This window comes from Mustela lutreola, chromosome 17 (genome assembly GCF_030435805.1).
Source record: "Mustela lutreola isolate mMusLut2 chromosome 17, mMusLut2.pri, whole genome shotgun sequence".
NCBI classification, from domain to species: Eukaryota; Metazoa; Chordata; class Mammalia; order Carnivora; family Mustelidae; genus Mustela; species Mustela lutreola.
This window is the reverse complement of record NC_081306.1, coordinates 38,894,315-38,912,324: the sequence shown is the minus strand read 5'-3', so window position 1 is coordinate 38,912,324 and position 18,010 is coordinate 38,894,315. Positions and strand designations below refer to the sequence as shown.

The 18,010-nt window shown below is 44.9% G+C and overlaps 1 protein-coding gene across 1 annotated transcript in view; it reads right to left on the bottom strand.

Annotated features, from left to right (window-relative positions):
- RSPH10B (radial spoke head 10 homolog B) overlaps positions 1-18,010 on the bottom strand; it is a 52,961-nt gene that overhangs the window by 1,154 nt on the left and 33,797 nt on the right. Inside the window, exons 16-19 of the mRNA XM_059154032.1 lie at positions 14,044-14,184; positions 12,000-12,122; positions 10,971-11,064; positions 8-206 (exon numbers count right to left, since the gene is read on the bottom strand). Of these exons, the coding sequence (XP_059010015.1) occupies positions 8-206; positions 10,971-11,064; positions 12,000-12,122; positions 14,044-14,184 (557 nt within the window). The remainder of the gene's footprint in view (positions 1-7; positions 207-10,970; positions 11,065-11,999; positions 12,123-14,043; positions 14,185-18,010) is intronic.

Genomic DNA, 18,010 nt, shown 5'->3' with positions numbered 1-18,010 from the left:
AAGTTACCTGGCTTCCAGCTCGTCGTTTTCCAGTTTCCTCTGGTGGGCCATGGCCGCCTGGTGCCGCCTGTTCTCCCTTATTTTCTGCTTGAGGATTTCTTCGTGTTTATGTGCGGGGAACAAGATATTCACAAAAAAGATGTACAAACTTGTGATCCACACAGCAAGTTTTTCCTTTTGTTCGTCCTTGGAGTTTTCTTTTCTCTCTGGAAGAAAGTTTAAAAAGGAGCCTGAAGACAATCCCGGTTCGGCCCCTTCCTGCCTTGTCTGAGCATTTTCAGCCCCTGGAAGATGAGGGGAGGCTGAAGGTCACCACCAAGGGCTTCCCTGACCACCTGAAACAAGGCAGGTGTCCGCGGACCAGACCTGTGATTGCCAGCACGCTGAGTCTCCTGATGTGTTCTAAACGGTGTAGGTATTTTGGTTTTCTAAAATTAAAACTAGAGAAAATTTGCATCTTGCATGTTTCACTGGGAGAAAAAAAAAAGCCTCTTGGCTTTTGCATGCATTGTCTTTAAAGACCGTTTTCATTAAGAAAATAATGAAAGAGCATTTTTTTTTTTAAGATTTTATTATTTAGAGAGTGAAGGCGAGCGGAGAAGGAGAGAGTCGCAAGCCAAATCCGCACTGAGCGAGCGTAGAGCCAAGCACAGAGCTCGGTGTGGGACTCGATCCTCTTCTCTGAGGTCGTGACCTGGAGTCAGACGTTCAGCGGACTGAGCCACCCCGGCGCCCCGTGAAAGAGGATGTTTAACTCTTAATTGCAGAAGGCGGCAGGTAAAACTACTGCTTTGGTGAGTTGCTTCCCATCTACACGAGGGCCAACAGATGTCCACATGGGAATGTGTTTAAGTAGCTGATTCTGGGCAGATAATGCTTTGAATAGTTCTGTAAGGTCAGTAAGCTCAGGGATCTCTCAAGACAGCGAGCGTTTATAGTGTGGGCCGCTCTGCTGCGTGCGGATGGGGAGGGGTGAGGACACGGGACGGGGATGACGGAAAGGTCTGGTGCCGCGAACAGTCCGCCTTCCCATCTCGGGAGCCACCGGGCCGAGCACGGAGTGGAACGCTAATACGAAGAACCTTGAGGCCAATGCCAGACTTCACAAAGACTGAGGGAGACCTTCATCGGCACTTGCCACGTGAATTCGTAGGTTCTAGAATATCCTAGTCAGCCACGGCAGACTAGACTTGGGAGAATGTTGTGCGTGGAGGTAAGTGATGAATAACGACTCAGGGGGGTGACTGACCCTCTAACAGGCTCTGGGCACCATGTCACAGGCAGGCCCAGCCTCTGCTTCAGAAGTAGCAGAGTGCGGTAGTTAAAAGCAGACAGGAGCCAAACAAGGTCCAGTCCAGGCTCAGCTCTGCCACTGACTAGCTGTGTAACCTGCGACTGAATATCTGTGCCTTGGTTTCCCCATCAAAAAGGGAACCATGGAGGGTCCCCCTCACAGAGGTGGTATGAAACCTAGATGATTTAACAGTAAACAGTGATACACTAGCGGTTTTCCCACAAGCCATGCTTGCTGAAGCAAATAATTATAAAACAAAAGGTCATGCACCAAATGTATCAGATGAAGAATGACCTGTATCGAGGTTACATGAATAACTCAATGAGACAATCCATTAAAAAAATTTTTTAGGGGCGCCTGGGTGGCTCAGTGGGTTAAAGCCTCTGCCTTCGGCTCAAATCATGATCTCAGGGTCCTGGGATCAAGCCCTGCATCGGGCTCTCTACTCGTCAGGGAGCCTGCTTCCTCCTTTCTCTCTGCCTGCCTCTGCCTACTTGTGATCTCTCTGTTATATAAATAAATAAAATCTTTTAAAAAAAATTTTGTTTTTTAAACACACAATTAAGTGTTGGAGAGGACATGGAAAGACCAGACCTTCTCATATATTACTGTTGGCAGATAGAATGGTCTGGCCAATTAGGAAAACAGCCTGGCTGTTTATATCACACAATTCCACTGCTAGATATCTATCCAAGAAAAGTGAAACTATGTCCACCATGCTTTGCATACCACTTTTCACTATTCCTGATCGTCCAAAGTGGGAAGAGCCCAGCTGTGCATCCCAACTGATGAAGAGATAAAATGTGGTTTATTCATACAATGGAACACGACTCAGCTATGCAAAGGAACAGAATAGAATACTAAGAGGTGTTATAGCATGAATGAATCCCAAAGTAATTACAAGTGAGAGAAGACATAAAATAAACAGGATTCCATTTATATGAAATGTCCAAGAAGAGGAAATGCAGGAAAAGAGGTCATTGGTGCCAGCTGGCCTGCAGCCCCGATGCGCCCCACCCACACAACAGTGGTGGGAGTGAGCGCTCACCGCCTGGGGGCCAGGGAGAGACCACAAACTCGAGTTTTAGCACCCACCCTGGGAAAGCAAAAGGGAGGCTGCCAGCACGCAGCCTGGTATATCACAGGATCAAGAGAGTAGAGACTTCAGGTGGAAAGACAGCAAGATGAGACTTGAAGGAACACAAACGATCTAAGAAACATGACACATCCGTGAGAGCACAATAAGCCCCCAGTAACTAGCCCAAAGGTATCATCGAAGTCTGTGACTGACCTGAGCATTCCTAATAGCCATTTAAAGGGCACTCAGAGCTACAAGCACACACGGAAGACAATCCTGTGAAATCAGGAAAACAACTTACGAACAAAAGGAGTTTATAACAAGATGGAAATCACAAAAAAACAAATTGTGGAGCCGAGGAATATAGTGCGTGAGATGAAAATGCAGGAGAACATCAACCACAGAATAGATCAAGCAGAAGAAAGTTTGTTTTTGTGGATTAAAAGACAGGAAGTTTTGAATTAGTATTGTTTAGGTTTCATTAACTTAGCATGGTTTAGGCTCTGGGGATTCAGCAGTGATCTTCCTGCCCAGGTGGTTTTTATGCCAGCACTGCCCCACCCCCAACCCTGCCACCATGTGGACAGGGCTGAGTAATGACCTAGGGCTTGGGGAAATGGAGGCAGCAGACAGAATGCTAGAGGGATTTTACCAGGAAAGGGGATAATATTAGAAGAAATATGAGGCACTCAAAAAGGGTTTTGTTGTTTTTAACTGAGCACCTTTAAAAACCATCTTACCCCCAATGCAAAAGTAAAATGGATTAAAGACCTAACCAGAAAATTCTTAGAAGAAAACACAGGTAGTAATTTCTCTGACATCAGCCCTAACAGTATTTTTCTAGATGTGTGTCTCAAGGTGAACAAAAGCAAAAATTAACTAATGGGACTACATTAGGATAAAAAGCCTTTACACAGTGAAGGAAACCATCACAACAAAAAGGCAACGTACAGAATGGGAAAAGATATTTGGGAATGATATGTCTCATAAGGGATTAATATCCAAAATATATAAAGAACTTAACACCAAAAACAATCCTATTAATAAATGGACAAGAGGACCTGAACACACAGTTTCCCAAAGACATACAGATGGCCAACAGACACGTGAAAAGATGCTCACTTATCATCAGAAATGCAAATCAAAACCACAGTGAGATACCGCCTACACCTTCAGAATGGCTCAAATCAAAAACACAAGAAATAACAAGGGTTGGGGACGACGTGGAGGAAAAGGATCTCTTGCGCACTGTTGTGGGAATGCAAACTGGTGCGGCCACTGTAGGAAATGGTAGGGAGGTTCCTCCAAAAGTTAAAATTACCATATGATTCAGTTGTTCCACTACTGGGTTATTTATCCAAGGAAAATGAAAACACTAATTTGAAAAGATAAATGCCCCATTGCAGCATTATTTACAAGAGCCAGATCTGGAAGCGACCCAAGTATCTCCCCATAGATGAACGGATGAAGGTGTGTCACACACGCATGTATATACACCTACAGGCAGACAAAGGAACGGTACTCGGCCACCAAAAATGATGAGATCTTGCCATTCGCAGCAACATGGATGGACCTAAAGTGTATAATGTTACGTGAAGTCAGAGAGACAAATACCATATGATTTCACGCGTACGTGGAATTTAAGAAAACTAATGAATAAACCAAGAAAAAGAGAGACAGATGCTTAAATACTGAGGACTGGTGGTTGCCGGAGATGTGAATGGGGGGGATGGGTGAAATTTTAAAAGGGGTTCAACACACTTAGCACACTTATCCCTATGAGCATAGACTAATGTATAAAATTGTTGAATCCTGTTATACACCTAAAACTAATATAACTCTATGTTAATTGTACTTTGATTTTTTTTTTAAAGTGAATCAAACTCCTGAGCAATACAAGTCTGTTGTGTAAAGATACAGTCAACAATATCAGGCTCGAGAGACGGACATGCGGGGCCCACGCTGGAGGAACAGCTGTCCAAACAGACCAATTCAGCTTGGTAAGATCCTGCTTTTGAAAGTCGACTCCGGGACAAGTGGCATCACCAAGATGGTGACACAGGTTATGGCCTGATTTCACTCCCCCTTCAAAAGAAGAACCAACAACTCTTCATGGACAGGACACCACTGAGAAAATCCTAGAATACAGGGGTGAGGCTGAAGCACCCCCTTCACCGCAGAGAACGAAACAGCACTGGAAGGGTAAGAGGAACAGCTACATGCTGCCCACGTCCTTCCTGCTCCCCTCGGTGGGCACAGCTCCAAACTGAGGCCTGCCCTGAGCCAGTGGTCCCTCCAGTGGAAAAAGAGTCCAAAAGACACATCCAGCTCCCCCAATATTGTGGGTCTCTTCTTGGGGGGTCCCCACTCCAGTCTTTCCCCAGGGGAGTTGCTAGGGAATCTGGGAGCTGTAGCGCTGGGGGTTTGAGAGTGGCAGAAGGGGGACTTGCAACAATCCACACCGTGATGGTGGCAGACTGAGTTCCTACCTGTGGCACCCAAGGGGCAGCCCCCAAACAGTGTCTTTGCTCACCTACGGAACCAAGTTCGTGGTGAAATCTGACCAGGGAACGCCACAGGGTACAGAAGAGCTGTGCCATTGCAGGAGCCTGGTCAGCTCCCCTGCCCGGGAAGAGGAGCCGAGTCGTAGCCTGGCTTACAGCATCCTAGCAGAAAGGCAAGATCACCTGCAAGCTGCTTAATCCATCAACACTCAAGCAGAAAGTTTGGCAGCCAGTTCCATGTAGGGGGGTTTCCACTCCTTTGCCCAAGCAGAGGAGCTGACTCATCACCCAACCCAGCGCTAAGTAAATCTCCCAACCCTGCTCAGGCAGGAAGCCTGCCCAGAACATTTGCAAAGCTGCACAGCCCTGCGGCATTTCAGCAGAGTCTGGTAGGCAGAGCTGACAGCCTGCAGAGCAAAGCCAGTGGCCCTGTTCATCCAGGGAAAGTGGGAGCAAGGGTTGTTGGAGTCAAGACCTCAAACAAAGAGCATCAGCAGCCTTGGAGCAGTTTTCCCTCTCCACTCAGCCAAGGAAACGGATTCATAACGCTACTTCCTCCCTACCATCCCACCTCGCTGCTGGATACGGCCTTTAGCCCACCCCACAGCCCTGCACTTGAGCAGAGAGCACAGCCTAGGACTTTCCTTGTCTGCAGAGCAAAACCAGCAACCTGTCGGGCCAGGGAATTCATTTCACACACTTGCCTGATTCAGGTACCCAAACAACAAGCCATGGAAGCCATGGGCCCTGTCCTGCTGCCCTGCTAGAGTAGGAAGCTAATTCATAGCCTCATCTACAGCTGAGTGTACTACCCAACCTGACCAGAACACCTAGGCAACCATGAAGCCTATCCTGTAGCCTAGTAGCTCTACGAACAACTAACAAAAGATCAGTAGGAAGTCCTTAGCTATCATTAATTCCTTTAAGTGTAAATGAAGATTGACTTCTCCAGTCAAAGGCATAGAATAGTTGAATGGATAAAAAGGTAAGATCCAACAATAAGCTGCCTACAAGGACTCACTTAACCTTAAAGACACATGTAGACTGAGCGTGAAAGGGTGGAAAAGATATTTCAAGCAAATGGTAATAAGACAACACAGACTATTTTTCTTAAAGATTTTATTTGAGAGAACAAGTGGGAAGGGCAGAGTAAGAGGGAGAAGCAAGCAGACTTTCCACTAAGCAAGGAGCCTGATGCGGCGGGACCCAGTCCCAGGACCCTGAGATCATGACCTGAGCCGACACTTAACTGACTGACACTTAACTCACTGAACCACCCAGGCATCCCAGATAACACATACTTTAAAAATAGAAAGAGACAAGGTCATTATATAATGATAAAGCAATCCGTCCATCAAGAAGATACATTTATATTTACGCTGCTAACTTCAGGGTACCTAACTAAAGCAAAAACTAACAGCAAAAAAGAGAAATAAACAATATAATAATAGTTGGAAACTTTAATATCCCACTCCCAACAATGGATAGGTCATCCAGACAGATAAGGAAACCGATTTGATCAATGCTATATACCAAATGGACCTAACAGACATACACAGAACATTCTGACAGCAGAATATACATTCTTCTCAAGCACAAGTGGAACATTTTCTAGCATAGACCATACGTTAGACCACAAAGCAAGTCTTAGCAAATTCGAGACTGAAGTCCTCTTAAGTATCTTCTCTGACCGCCATGGTATAAAACTAGAAATCAATAACCAGAGGAAAACTGAAAAATTCACAAACATGGGGAAATGAACACTTTCCTGAACAACGAATGGATCAAAGAAGAAATTAAAGGGGAAGTGTAAAAGTATCCGGAAATAAACTGAGGGTTACAGAAGGGAGAGGGAATGAAGGGACATGGTAACTGGGTGATGGGTATTAAAGAGGACATGTATTGTGGTAAGCACTGGGGGTTATATGCAACTAATGAATCACTGAAATACATCAAAAACTAATGATGTGGGGGGCCTGGGTGGCTCAGTGGGTTAAGCCTCTGCCTTCGGCTCAGGTCATGATCTCAGGGTCCTGGGATCGAGTCCCGCATCAGGCTCTCTGCTCAGCGGGGAGCCTGCTTCCCCCTCTCTGCCTACTTGTGATCTCTCTCTGTTAAATAAATAAAATCTTTAAAGAAAAAAAACTAATGATGTATTGTATGTTGGGGAATTGAACATAATAAAAAAATCTTGAGACAAATGAAAATAGAACACAATATACCAGAATTTATAGGATGCAGCTAACATGGTTCTAAGAAAGAAGTCCATAGCAATAAACACCTACATTAAGAAACAAGAAAGAGGGGCACCTGGGTGGTTCAGTGGGTTAAAGCCTCTGCTATTGGCTCCGGTCATGATCCTAGGGTCCTGGGATCGAGCCCCACATCAGGCTGTCTGCTCAGCAGGAAGCCTGCTTCCTCCTCCTCTCTCTCTCTCTGCCTATTTGTGATCTCTATCAGTCGAATAAATAAAATCTTTTAAAAAAAAAAAAAAAAGAAACAAGAAAGAATTCAAATAAACTAACCTGACTCTGCCGTGGGGAACTAGAAAAAGAAACTAGATCCAAAAGTTGCAGAAGGATGGAAATAATAAAGATGAGAGCAGAAATTCACAAAATAGAGAACAGGAAAATAGAAAATATTAACAAAACTCAGAATCGATTCTCTGAAAAAAAAAATCGACTCCTTTATCTAGACTAACCAAGGAAAAAACAGAGAGGACCCAAATCAACAATACTACAAATCAAAACAAACATGAGTAATACCACAGAAATATAAAGATTATAAGAGGCTACTAGGAACAATTATACACCAACAAACTGAATAAACTAGAAGAAATGGAGAAATTCTTAGGAATATACAATGTACCAAGACTGAATCAAGAAGAACTAGAAAATCTGAACAGACCAATTATTAGTAAGGTTGAATTAGCAGCCAAAAATCTCCCAGCAAAGAAAAGCCCAAGACCAGAGTTTCACTGTTGAACTTTAGCAAACATTTGGAAAAAAATTAATGCAAATCCTTCTCTCTTCCCAAAAACTGAAGAGGAGATAATACTCCCAAACTCATTTTATGAGGTCAGAATTACACTTCTCCCAAAGACAGAAAAGGACACTACCAGAAAACTACAGGCCAGTATCCCTTTTGAATATAGGAGCAACAATATTTGATAAAGTACTAGCACACTAAATTCAGCATATTAAAGGGATCATTTACTTACCATGGTCGACTGGGATTTATTCATCCCTGGGAGGCAAAGATGGTTCAACATATGTAAATCAATCAATGTGATAAATCACATTAATAGAATCAAAGAAAAAATTATATGATCATCTCTGTAAACTCAGAAAAGACATTTGACAAAATTCAATATTCATTCATGATAAAAAAAATCTTAATAAATTAGGTATAGAAGGAACATACCTCAATATGGTAAAGGCTATATATAGGGTACCTGGGTGGCCAGGTTGGCTGGTGGCTGACTTAAGGTCAGGTCATGATCTCAGGGTCCTGGGATCAAGCCTCGCACCCCAAGTGGGCTCCCCACTTGGCAGGGAGTCTGCTTATCACTCTTCCTCTCCCCTCTGCCCCTCCCCCTGCTTGTGCTCTCTCAAATAAATAAATAAAATATTTTCTATTTTAAAGCTATATATTTTAAGTCCTCAGCTAACATCACACTCAATAGTTAAAGACTGAAATATGTTGCTCTAAGATCAGGAACAAGAGAAGGATCCACTCTCACTTTTATTCAGCATAGTACTGGAAGATCCTAGCCAGAGCAATTAGGCAAGAAAAAGAAATTAAAAATATCATAACTGGAAAGGAAGAGGTAGAATTGTCTCTATTTACAGATGACATGATTTTATATGTAGGAAACCCTGAATACTACACCAAAAAACTCATTGGTCTAATCAATGAATCCAGGAAAGTTGCAGGATATAAAATTAGCATACAAAAATCAGTATGTTCTCTATACACTAACAGTGAATTATCAGGAAAAGAAAGAAAATGATCCCATTTACAATACCATCAAAACAATAAAATACTTAGGAATAAATTTAGCCAAGAGGTAAAAGATCTCTACTCCAAGATGCAATGGAAGGAAATTGAAGACAACAAAAATAAATGGAAAGGTAACCCACATTCATGGATTGGAAAATTTAATATTGTTAAGATGTCAATACTACCAAGAACCATTTACAGATTTGATGCAATCCCTCTAAGATTCCAATGGCATTTTTAACAGGTAGAAAAAACAGCTCTAAATTTTATATGGAACCAGAGAAGACCGCAAATAGCCAAAGCAATCCTGAGAAAGAACTGAGCAGGAGGCATCTTACTTCCTGACTTGAAGCTATGCTACACAGTATAAAAAGTGTAACAGTATGGTACTGGCATAAAAACAGACACTGAGACAATGGAACAGAATCAAGAGCCCAGAAATACACCCATGTGTATAGTAAGTACTTGACAAGGAAGTCAGTAGCGGTGTTGGGAAAATTGCACATTCACATATAAAAAAAAATGAAACTAAAGCCCTGCCTTATACCATTCACGTTAATTATCTCAAAATTGTTTAAATTTTAAATGTAAGATTAGAAACCATTAAATTGCTAGAAGAGAACAGGAAAAAAAAAAAAAACAACTCCTTGACATGGGTCTTGGCATGGATTTTTTGGATATGATGCCTAAAGAACAAGCAACACAATCAGATATAGGTGAACAGGATGACACTAGGCTAAGCAAAAGAAATGAAAAAAATGAAAAGATAACCAGAACAGGAAGAAGTATTTTGCAAATCATATATCCGATAAGGGCTTCAAATCCAAAATATAAAGAACTCCTACAACTCAATAGAAAAAAAATAAAAGTAGGCAAACCATCTGAATAGACATTTTTTTTCCAAAGAAGATAAACAAGTGGCCAATGGGTACATGAAAAAGAAGTCCTCAGCATCACTTATCATCAGGGAAATGCAAATGAAACCACAATGAGAGATGAACTCACACCTGTCAGAACAGTGAGCACTGAAGACAAGAGGTAGCAAATGCTGGCGTGGATGTGGAGAAAGGGGAGCCCTTGTGCCCTGGTGGAGGGAATGTAAATTGGTGCATTCCCTCTGGAAAACAGTATGGAGGTTCCTCAGAAAATTCAAATAGAAGAATCCTATAACCCAGCAGTTCTACTCCTGAGAACATACCGAAGGAAAGAAAAACACTGTGGAAGAGATGTGTGCCCCCCACCCCGGCCCACATTTCATTGCAACATCATCCACAGCCAAGACATGGAAACAACATAGGTGTCCAACGGATAGATGGATAAAGAAGGTATGGGATATATATACTATGGAGCTTTACTCATCTATTAAAAAGGAGGAAACCCTGACATTTGTGACAACATGGATGGGTCTTGAGGGCATTTCGCCAAGTGAAATAAACTAGCCAGAGAAAGACAAACACTGTATGATCTTACTTATATGTAGAATTTAAAAAACCAAAATGCTCACAGAGAAGGAGACCATCTGGGGCAAATAATACATATGTTAATAAAAAATAAAAAAAAAAAGAAGAAAGAGACCAGATTGTGGTTATCCAAGGCTGGGGTAGGGTTTTTGGATAAAGGTAGTCAAAAGGTACAAATTTCCAATAAGTAAGTTCAGGGATGTAATCGTCCGTGTGACAACTACAATTGACGCTGCCGTATGATATAGACGAAAATTTTTAAGAGTAGATCTTAAGAGTTCTCATCACAAGGAAAAAAATTTTTTTGGTTATATTAGATAATGGATGTTAGCAAGGCATACTGTGGTGATCATTTCACGATATACGTATATAAGATCATTATGCTATACACCTGAGACTTGGGCTTTAAGTCACTCACATCTCAATAAAACCAGAAAAATCCAAAAACAAAGACAAGAACAACCTCAGCAAGATCATGTCTTGAAAGTGTCCTTCATCAAGCAGGTCCCAGAATTGGAAGGAGCACTGCCAGCCTAATTAGATTATTAAATATAGTTGTACAATTTTATAAACCTCTGTCATGTATAAGCAACGATATGCAAGCATTAGAGTTCAGTCATTAAAATACTCACCATTTTGAGACAAAAAATAGATTAGCCCTTTTCCTGGAGATTTAAAGTTCATTTTGGAAATTCTTTCATCACTTAGAGACTTCTTGATCTTGGGCTTTTACAGAAAAAGAAATCATAAAACAAAATGTGACTTCTGCATCATTGTGGACTAAAACCAATTTACTACCTTATAAATAATTAGAAAATTATTCATGAGACCATTCTCTTTAAGAAACTATCTTTGAGGGGCGCCTGGGTGGCTCAGTGGGTTAAAGCCTCTACTCAGGTCATGATCTCAGGGTCCTGGGATCAAGCCCCACATCGGGCTCTCTGCTCAGTAGAGAGCCTGCTTTTCCCTTTCTCTCTACCTGCCTCTCTACCTACTTGTGATCTCTGTCTGTCAAATAAATAAAATTAAAAAAAAAAAAAGAAACTATCTTTGACTATTTTTAACCTGCTTAAATTTTGCTATTTGTACAATTAAGGAAATGAGTAACAGTTATTGTACCCACTAAAATGCTCCTCCCCAGAAACCAAAGATTTGAAAGTCTTCCTGGGGTCGGTTGGGAAAAAGTCTACATATAGTTAACTGTGCATATGTTCCGATATTAATGGCATTTTTAACCAGATATATGCTGTTCACACCCACATTTTTTTTGCCTCCAGCTAGATCTCGCCCTTGAACCCTAGGCTTGTGTCTCCATCTATACCACACCTGGATGTCTGATCAGGCACTCTAAGCCTAATGTGTCCACAAGGAGCTCCCTAATTTTGCCCCCAAACTCCCATCCCCCCACCCCAGGCTTCCCTTCACAGTAAGTGACAACTGTATCTCCCAATCATTCAAGCCAAAAGACCTAGAATCATCTTGGCTGTGTGTTTCCCTCTCAAGCTCCACAGCCTTCAACAAACCCTCACATCATTCCAGGAGCTCCCTTTCTGATTTTTTTTTTTTTTAAGATTTTGTGTATTTACTTGAGAGAAAAAGAGAGGAGGGGAGGGTCAGAGAGAGAAGCAGACTCCCCGCTAAGCAGGGAGCCCGATACGAACCTCGGATCTCATTTTGCTGAGATCAACCATGAGTCCTAGCCTGCTTGAAGAGGACTTGGTGCTACCGTCCTGCAGGTCCGATTCCTGGCTTGTCCCTACACTTGAACTCCTGTTCTGGATGTTCTGAGCAACGACAAACACAGAAGAGGATTTGGGTTACTGTGGAAACACACATGATTTGTGTTTTTTTAAGAATTTATTTACTGGGGCACCTGGGTAGGTCAGTGGGTTAAGTGTCCAACTCAGTTGTTTAAGTGTCCTACACTGTCTCTCTCTCTCAAATAGATAAACCTTTAAAAATAAATAAAATTTTAGGGCGCCTGGGTGGCTCAGTGGGTTAAAGCCTCTGCCTTCGGCTGAGGTCATGATCTCAGGGTCCTGGGATCGAGCCCCACATCGGGCTCTCTGCTCCTCAGGGAGCCTGCTTCCTCCTCTCTCTCTGCCTGTCTCTCTGCCTACTTGTGATCTCTGTCTGTCAGATAAATAAACAAAATTTTAAAGATATTTATTTGAAAGTGCAAGAGCACAAGCAGGACAGGGGCAGAGAGAGAGAGAGAGAGAGGGAGAGAAGCAGACCGCCTGCTAAGCAGAGAGCCCAACATGGGGCTTGATCCCGGAACCCTGAGATCATGTCCCAAGCCCAAGTCAGACACTTAACCAACTGAGCCACTCAGGCTCCCACACACACAATTTTAATGAAATAAAATTTATAATTAAGCTACACATAAATCATACTGTGTGATGACTTTCGACATGTCTACACCTTTGAAACAATCACCTGAATCAAGACAGCAAACATGTCCGTCGCCCCCAAGCTTCCTGTGCCCTTTGGGAACCCTCCCTCATCCTTAGGCAACCACTGGTCTGCTTTCTGTCACTACCAATTATTTTGTGCTTTCTAGAATTTCCTATATTTATACCTTTTTCTTGTCAGACTTCCATCACCAGCAGAATTCTTTTGATTCATCCCTGCTGTACCCTTGTGAACTAACCCTTGTGGAGTTATTTCCCTGCTGAGTCATCCTCCATTGTATGGATAGGATGATTTGCCCTGTTGGACATTTGGAACGACATATGAAAAGCCAGAAGTGAACATGACCGGTTGGTTTCCGGGGATGACCCCTAGGCTGGGGCTCACACTCGGTTATGAAGGTCCATGTACTGCCATCCATGAAGTCATGGATGGATTCCTGGGGGGACACGGATTCCCCTCAGAGCAAAGCCCCGGACCGTGGCCCATGATAAGGCTCCCAGACGACCTGAAGAGTCATACCCTCCACCCGGACAAGGCAGATCTGGTTGGTGGGGCAGACTGTGAAGCCAAGTGGAACATGAAGCTCTGAGCCTGAGACACATCAAGGGGTTTGTGGGAAGAGTCACTCTGTACACAGCAGTGACCTTGTATGGGCAGGTCCCAGCTGCAAGGTTCCATCGGCCCCCAAGACTTTCCCTGTGGCTGCAAATGCGATGTGGCTCCAAAATAACTCCAAGCCGACTTAACCTGAAGCCCCCACCCAAAACTAGCTTGTATCAATTTGCTCCAGCAGCCGATCCTTCAGTAGGGTGGCCGGCACTGCCCCCGCTCCACCGCGGTCCTGTGGCGGAGCCTCGTGTCCAGCAGCCCCTCGTGTCCTCTGAGCTGGACCCATTCTAAGAGAACCAGCGAGCGTCTCATGTACAATCAGGAGCTGTTTCTTAGCATCTCCCTTCGGGAATGGGCTCTCTGGTCTTGTAAACACTAGATCAGGTAATGAAACATTTCCACAATAAATTATCTCATGATCTAAGCCTCCTGGTCCACCCAACACGTTGGCGGGACTCTGACCGTCATTAGGATACCTCTGCTACTGTGGCTCGGAGTCAACGCCCTTGGTCATGACCAAGGACCTAACTTAAGGAAAAGACAATACACCTTTTCACACTGTGAAAAAAAGTCTGAAATTATTTCCCAAAGGGTTCATAAAAGCCCAAGATAATTTTGATCTAGTTGAACCATTCCAGAATGAAACTTTTTCTTGCTCTGTAAATTCTAAGCTAACTTTACCTGATTTGTCGTGTGAGGACTTCCATGTTTGTTTCCAGACAGGTCATCATTTGGCAAATTTAAATAGGTTTTAGTCATCTGTTCAGTGACAGAGATGAGGGCGAAGCTTAAAAGAGCTTCAAAGAATTCCAGGAAAACCAGCTGAAACGTAAGAAAACATAAAGGGTCTTATTTATTCTGACACACCATTAGGTGGACCAGCACTTCAACTGGCTCTTGGTTTCTGTCTCCAGAGAAGACCCCCACCTCATTTAGCGCTCAAGCGTCCTGAGCACACACCAATTTGCAACAAAAACTACAACATTTAAAAGATTATGGGTGTTCTGTTATTAGGTTTATAAGTCATTTTGCTAGTTTGATGGAAACACTGTATATTAGTTAATTGAGGACATTTTTCAAAAGGGTTTTTTTTTCCTTTTTTAAGATTTTTAAAATTTTATTATTTGACAGAGATCACAGGTAGGCAGAGAGGCAGGCAGAGAGAGAGGAGAGGAAGCAGGCTCCCTGCTGAGCAGAGAGCCCAATGTGGGGCTCGATCCTAGGACCCTGAGATCATGACCTGAGCCAAAGGCAGAAGCTTAACCCACTGAGCCACCCAGGTGCCCCAGGTTTTTTTTTTTTTTTTCCTTGAACAACTTAAGAGAAGTGAACTCACCTGTGAACTCAAGTGACAAGTGCAGGAGTTACCCACGTGGCAGCCCAGCCCCTCCCTGCTGTGTGCACACCTGACACACGGACCTGCCTCCCCAGGCGGCACCTGCATGGGGGACCAGCTTGTTTGGACTTTGATCCGCCACCTGTCATGTCTTTTGGTCCCGAATCCAGAGCGCTTTGAGTCTGCGCTGGAAGAGGCTCAAGGATTTGACCAGAGATGCCAGACTAGCCTCCACCTACTGCCCAGGGATCCGCTTAGCATCCCCCACAGTCCAAGGGTCCCCTAGGCTAACGGTTTGCTGACACCTGCCCAAAGATGGGTCACGCTGGTAAATGAGACATTTGCTTAGCTCAAAGGCAGGACAATTTTAGTTTCTTGTGCCCAAATCCGACTCTTCCTGGGACCCCAGCTAACACTCACTCACTACCTGCCAAGCGCCCAGGTGTCCTACCCCTGTGGCAGGCCCCTCCTCCAAAGGCTTGTGGAACCACAGTGAGCATCAGTTTCTCCACCAGTAAGATGCGGTCAGCACCGTATATACTTGGTCATGACATGAGATCCTAATGTCAAATGCCAGTCATCCCACGTGTCAAATCATTAGTGGCTAAGATTTTTTTTTTAAGATTTTACTTATTTGATGAGAAAGAGAGAGATCACAAGTAGGCAGAGAGGCAGGCAGAGAGAGAGTGCGGGAGAAGTAGGCTCCCCGCCGAGCAGAGAGCCCGATGCGGGGCTCGATCCCAGGACCCTGAGATCATGACCTGAGCTGAAAGCAGAGGCCCAACCCACTAAGCCACCCAGGCACTGGGATTTTTAGCTGTTATCTTAAGTAAAATTCAGCATAGGTCAGTGGATCCCTGCCCCTAACCAGGTACCTACAGTCACCTGAGGGGACCCCAAACATCCGCTTGAAAGCATGACCAACAACAAGAAGCATTTTGTTTGCTTATTAGCTGTTCCGCTTAAGCCTTTCCCATTCTTCCCCTCCCCGCAGAGAGCAAACTTTGAAGACACATGACCCCACCTGCCACCGCGATGGTTCTGTCCGCATCAGGCAGTTAAAAACTGCGCCTTATGTTTGCAACACTAGCCTCCTGGGTGTGCCCTGCCTTGTGATTTTGCCTGTCAACTTGAGAATATTAGCCGAAAATTTCTGTTCAAGATGAAGTTATTCTTACAGCTGGGATAAGAGCAGAAGGGATCTCACAAGCGTCGCGAGGCGGGAGCAGCACAGAGGCAGGTGAGAAGCTCCCCGAGTGTGAACGCTGGAATGACTAAGCCCTCGGGAGATGCTGGCAAGGGCTCATGGATTTCACACATACGAAGGCCATGACTTTGAGGGGGGACCTAAGGGAAGACTGTTATGGGCTGAATTGTGTCTCCCGAAAAAGATGGGGTCCTAACCCCCCAGTACCTCAGAATGTGACCGTATTGGATGATTACGTCCTTACAGATCAGTTAAAATGAGATCATTGGGGGGGGGGCCCTAATCCAACATGGCTGCTGTCTCGATAGGAGGGAAATTGGGACACAGAGACAGACCCACAGAGGAAGACAATGTGTAGCGACACAGGGAGACGATGGCCGCCTACGAGCCAGAGGGAGAGGCCTGGAGCACAGTCTTTCCCACGGCCCCGGGAGAAACCAGCTCTACCTTATTTCTGACCACTGGCTTTCAGAACAGCAGGCACCACAGTTTGATTATTTAAGCTCCCCCCAGAAATGGCAGAGTGGGCCACAGCAAGTCCAAATGATCGGAGATAGGAGCGTGACATGTATGTTCCGGGGACAGGGCAGAGGTAGGTGTGACTCGGTGGTCAGTCAAGGACTCAGAGAGGTGGCATCATCCGTGTCATGAGGGCCTGCGCTCCCAGTGAGATGGGAAGCCTGGGGGGTGTGGGCAGGGGAGTGACGTGACCCGGCCGCTGCCCTGGGAAGGAGGAGGAGAAGGGGTGCATTAGGAACGTGAGTGGGCAGCTTTCCAAGTGACGGTCGGCCTGGGCAGAGGCAGTGCAAGTGGTGGGAGGAACCACCTTCTAGAAATGCTCTGGAGGTGGAGCCAACAGGATCTCCTGAAGATCTGAATGTGGGGTATGACAGAGAGGAGTCGCTCAGACAGGGACGGGGCCTGGCAACCAAAGGCTGGGGTGCTGTCCCCCACTCCACACACGGGGGGCTGAGGTGCGCAGGCAGGGGACGGAAGTCCCAAAGGTGGGACATTCTGGGCTGCTAGAAGCCCTAGGGGCTGGAGAGCATGATTCAGGATGGAGACACAAACGCTGGCCTCGTCCTCAGAACGGTGGCAGTTAAGATTATGAGATGAGGGGTGAGCACAGCTAGAGAAGGGGACCCTGGTGTGAGTCTAGGACACTTGGACAGGACGGGTGTGGCAAGAAGTCGGAAAGGCACCGGCGGTGAGGGAAATGGTAAGACCAGGGACACAGAGAGAAGAACGTGTCTGAGGGGACAGGGACAGCATTTCAGGCACCAAGGCAGGGCCCCCTGGGTGGGTGTCACCACGGGGGTCACTGGGGACCTGAACGCAAACAGCGTTAGCCGTTTAGCCATCTTTAGGACCTGTCCAGAAGAAGCAAGGGCATGGGGACAAAGAGTGGACTCGTGGCCGCAGGGCCCGGGGGAGGGGACATCGGGAGGAAGAGCGCATCCTGAAAACAGGGATCGACTAGTCGCCCCACTTCCACGTACAGAAGAAAAGACCGAGCCTGGAGTGGCCCACTTGCCCAGAGCCCCTCGGCAAAGAGTGCAGTAAAGCAAAGACACTTAGACTCATTCACTGGAGGGGATCAGTGAGTGTCTCTGACAGGTGCAGGACGGGTGAGCCTGGGAGACATACGCATGTATTAACTTGCTCCATGATCCAAGAACTAGCATCGTACACTTGACCCTTGAACGAGGCGGGTGTGAACTGCGGGGGGCCCATGATGTATAGGTTTTAATCCACACGTGGATTAAAGCGTGTTTTCCTTATGATGTTCTTAATGTTTTCTTTTCTTTAGGTCACTTTACTATAAGAAAACAGCATGAAATACAAAATGTGTGTTAATCGCCTATTCGTGTTATTGGCAGGGCTTTCGGTCCACACCAGGCTATGAGTAGTGAAGTACTGGGGGGTCAAAGTTATACCTGAACTTCTGACTGTGGGGGGGTGTCGGCGTCCCTAACCCTTGCGTCGTTCGAGGGTCAACTGTCATTTTATATTCTTTTGACTTCATTCATTATTTCCTGACGTCTGAAATATTCTTTTTTATATTAACTCTAGTTTTCTCATGCGATCAAGGAGATAGAGCCGTA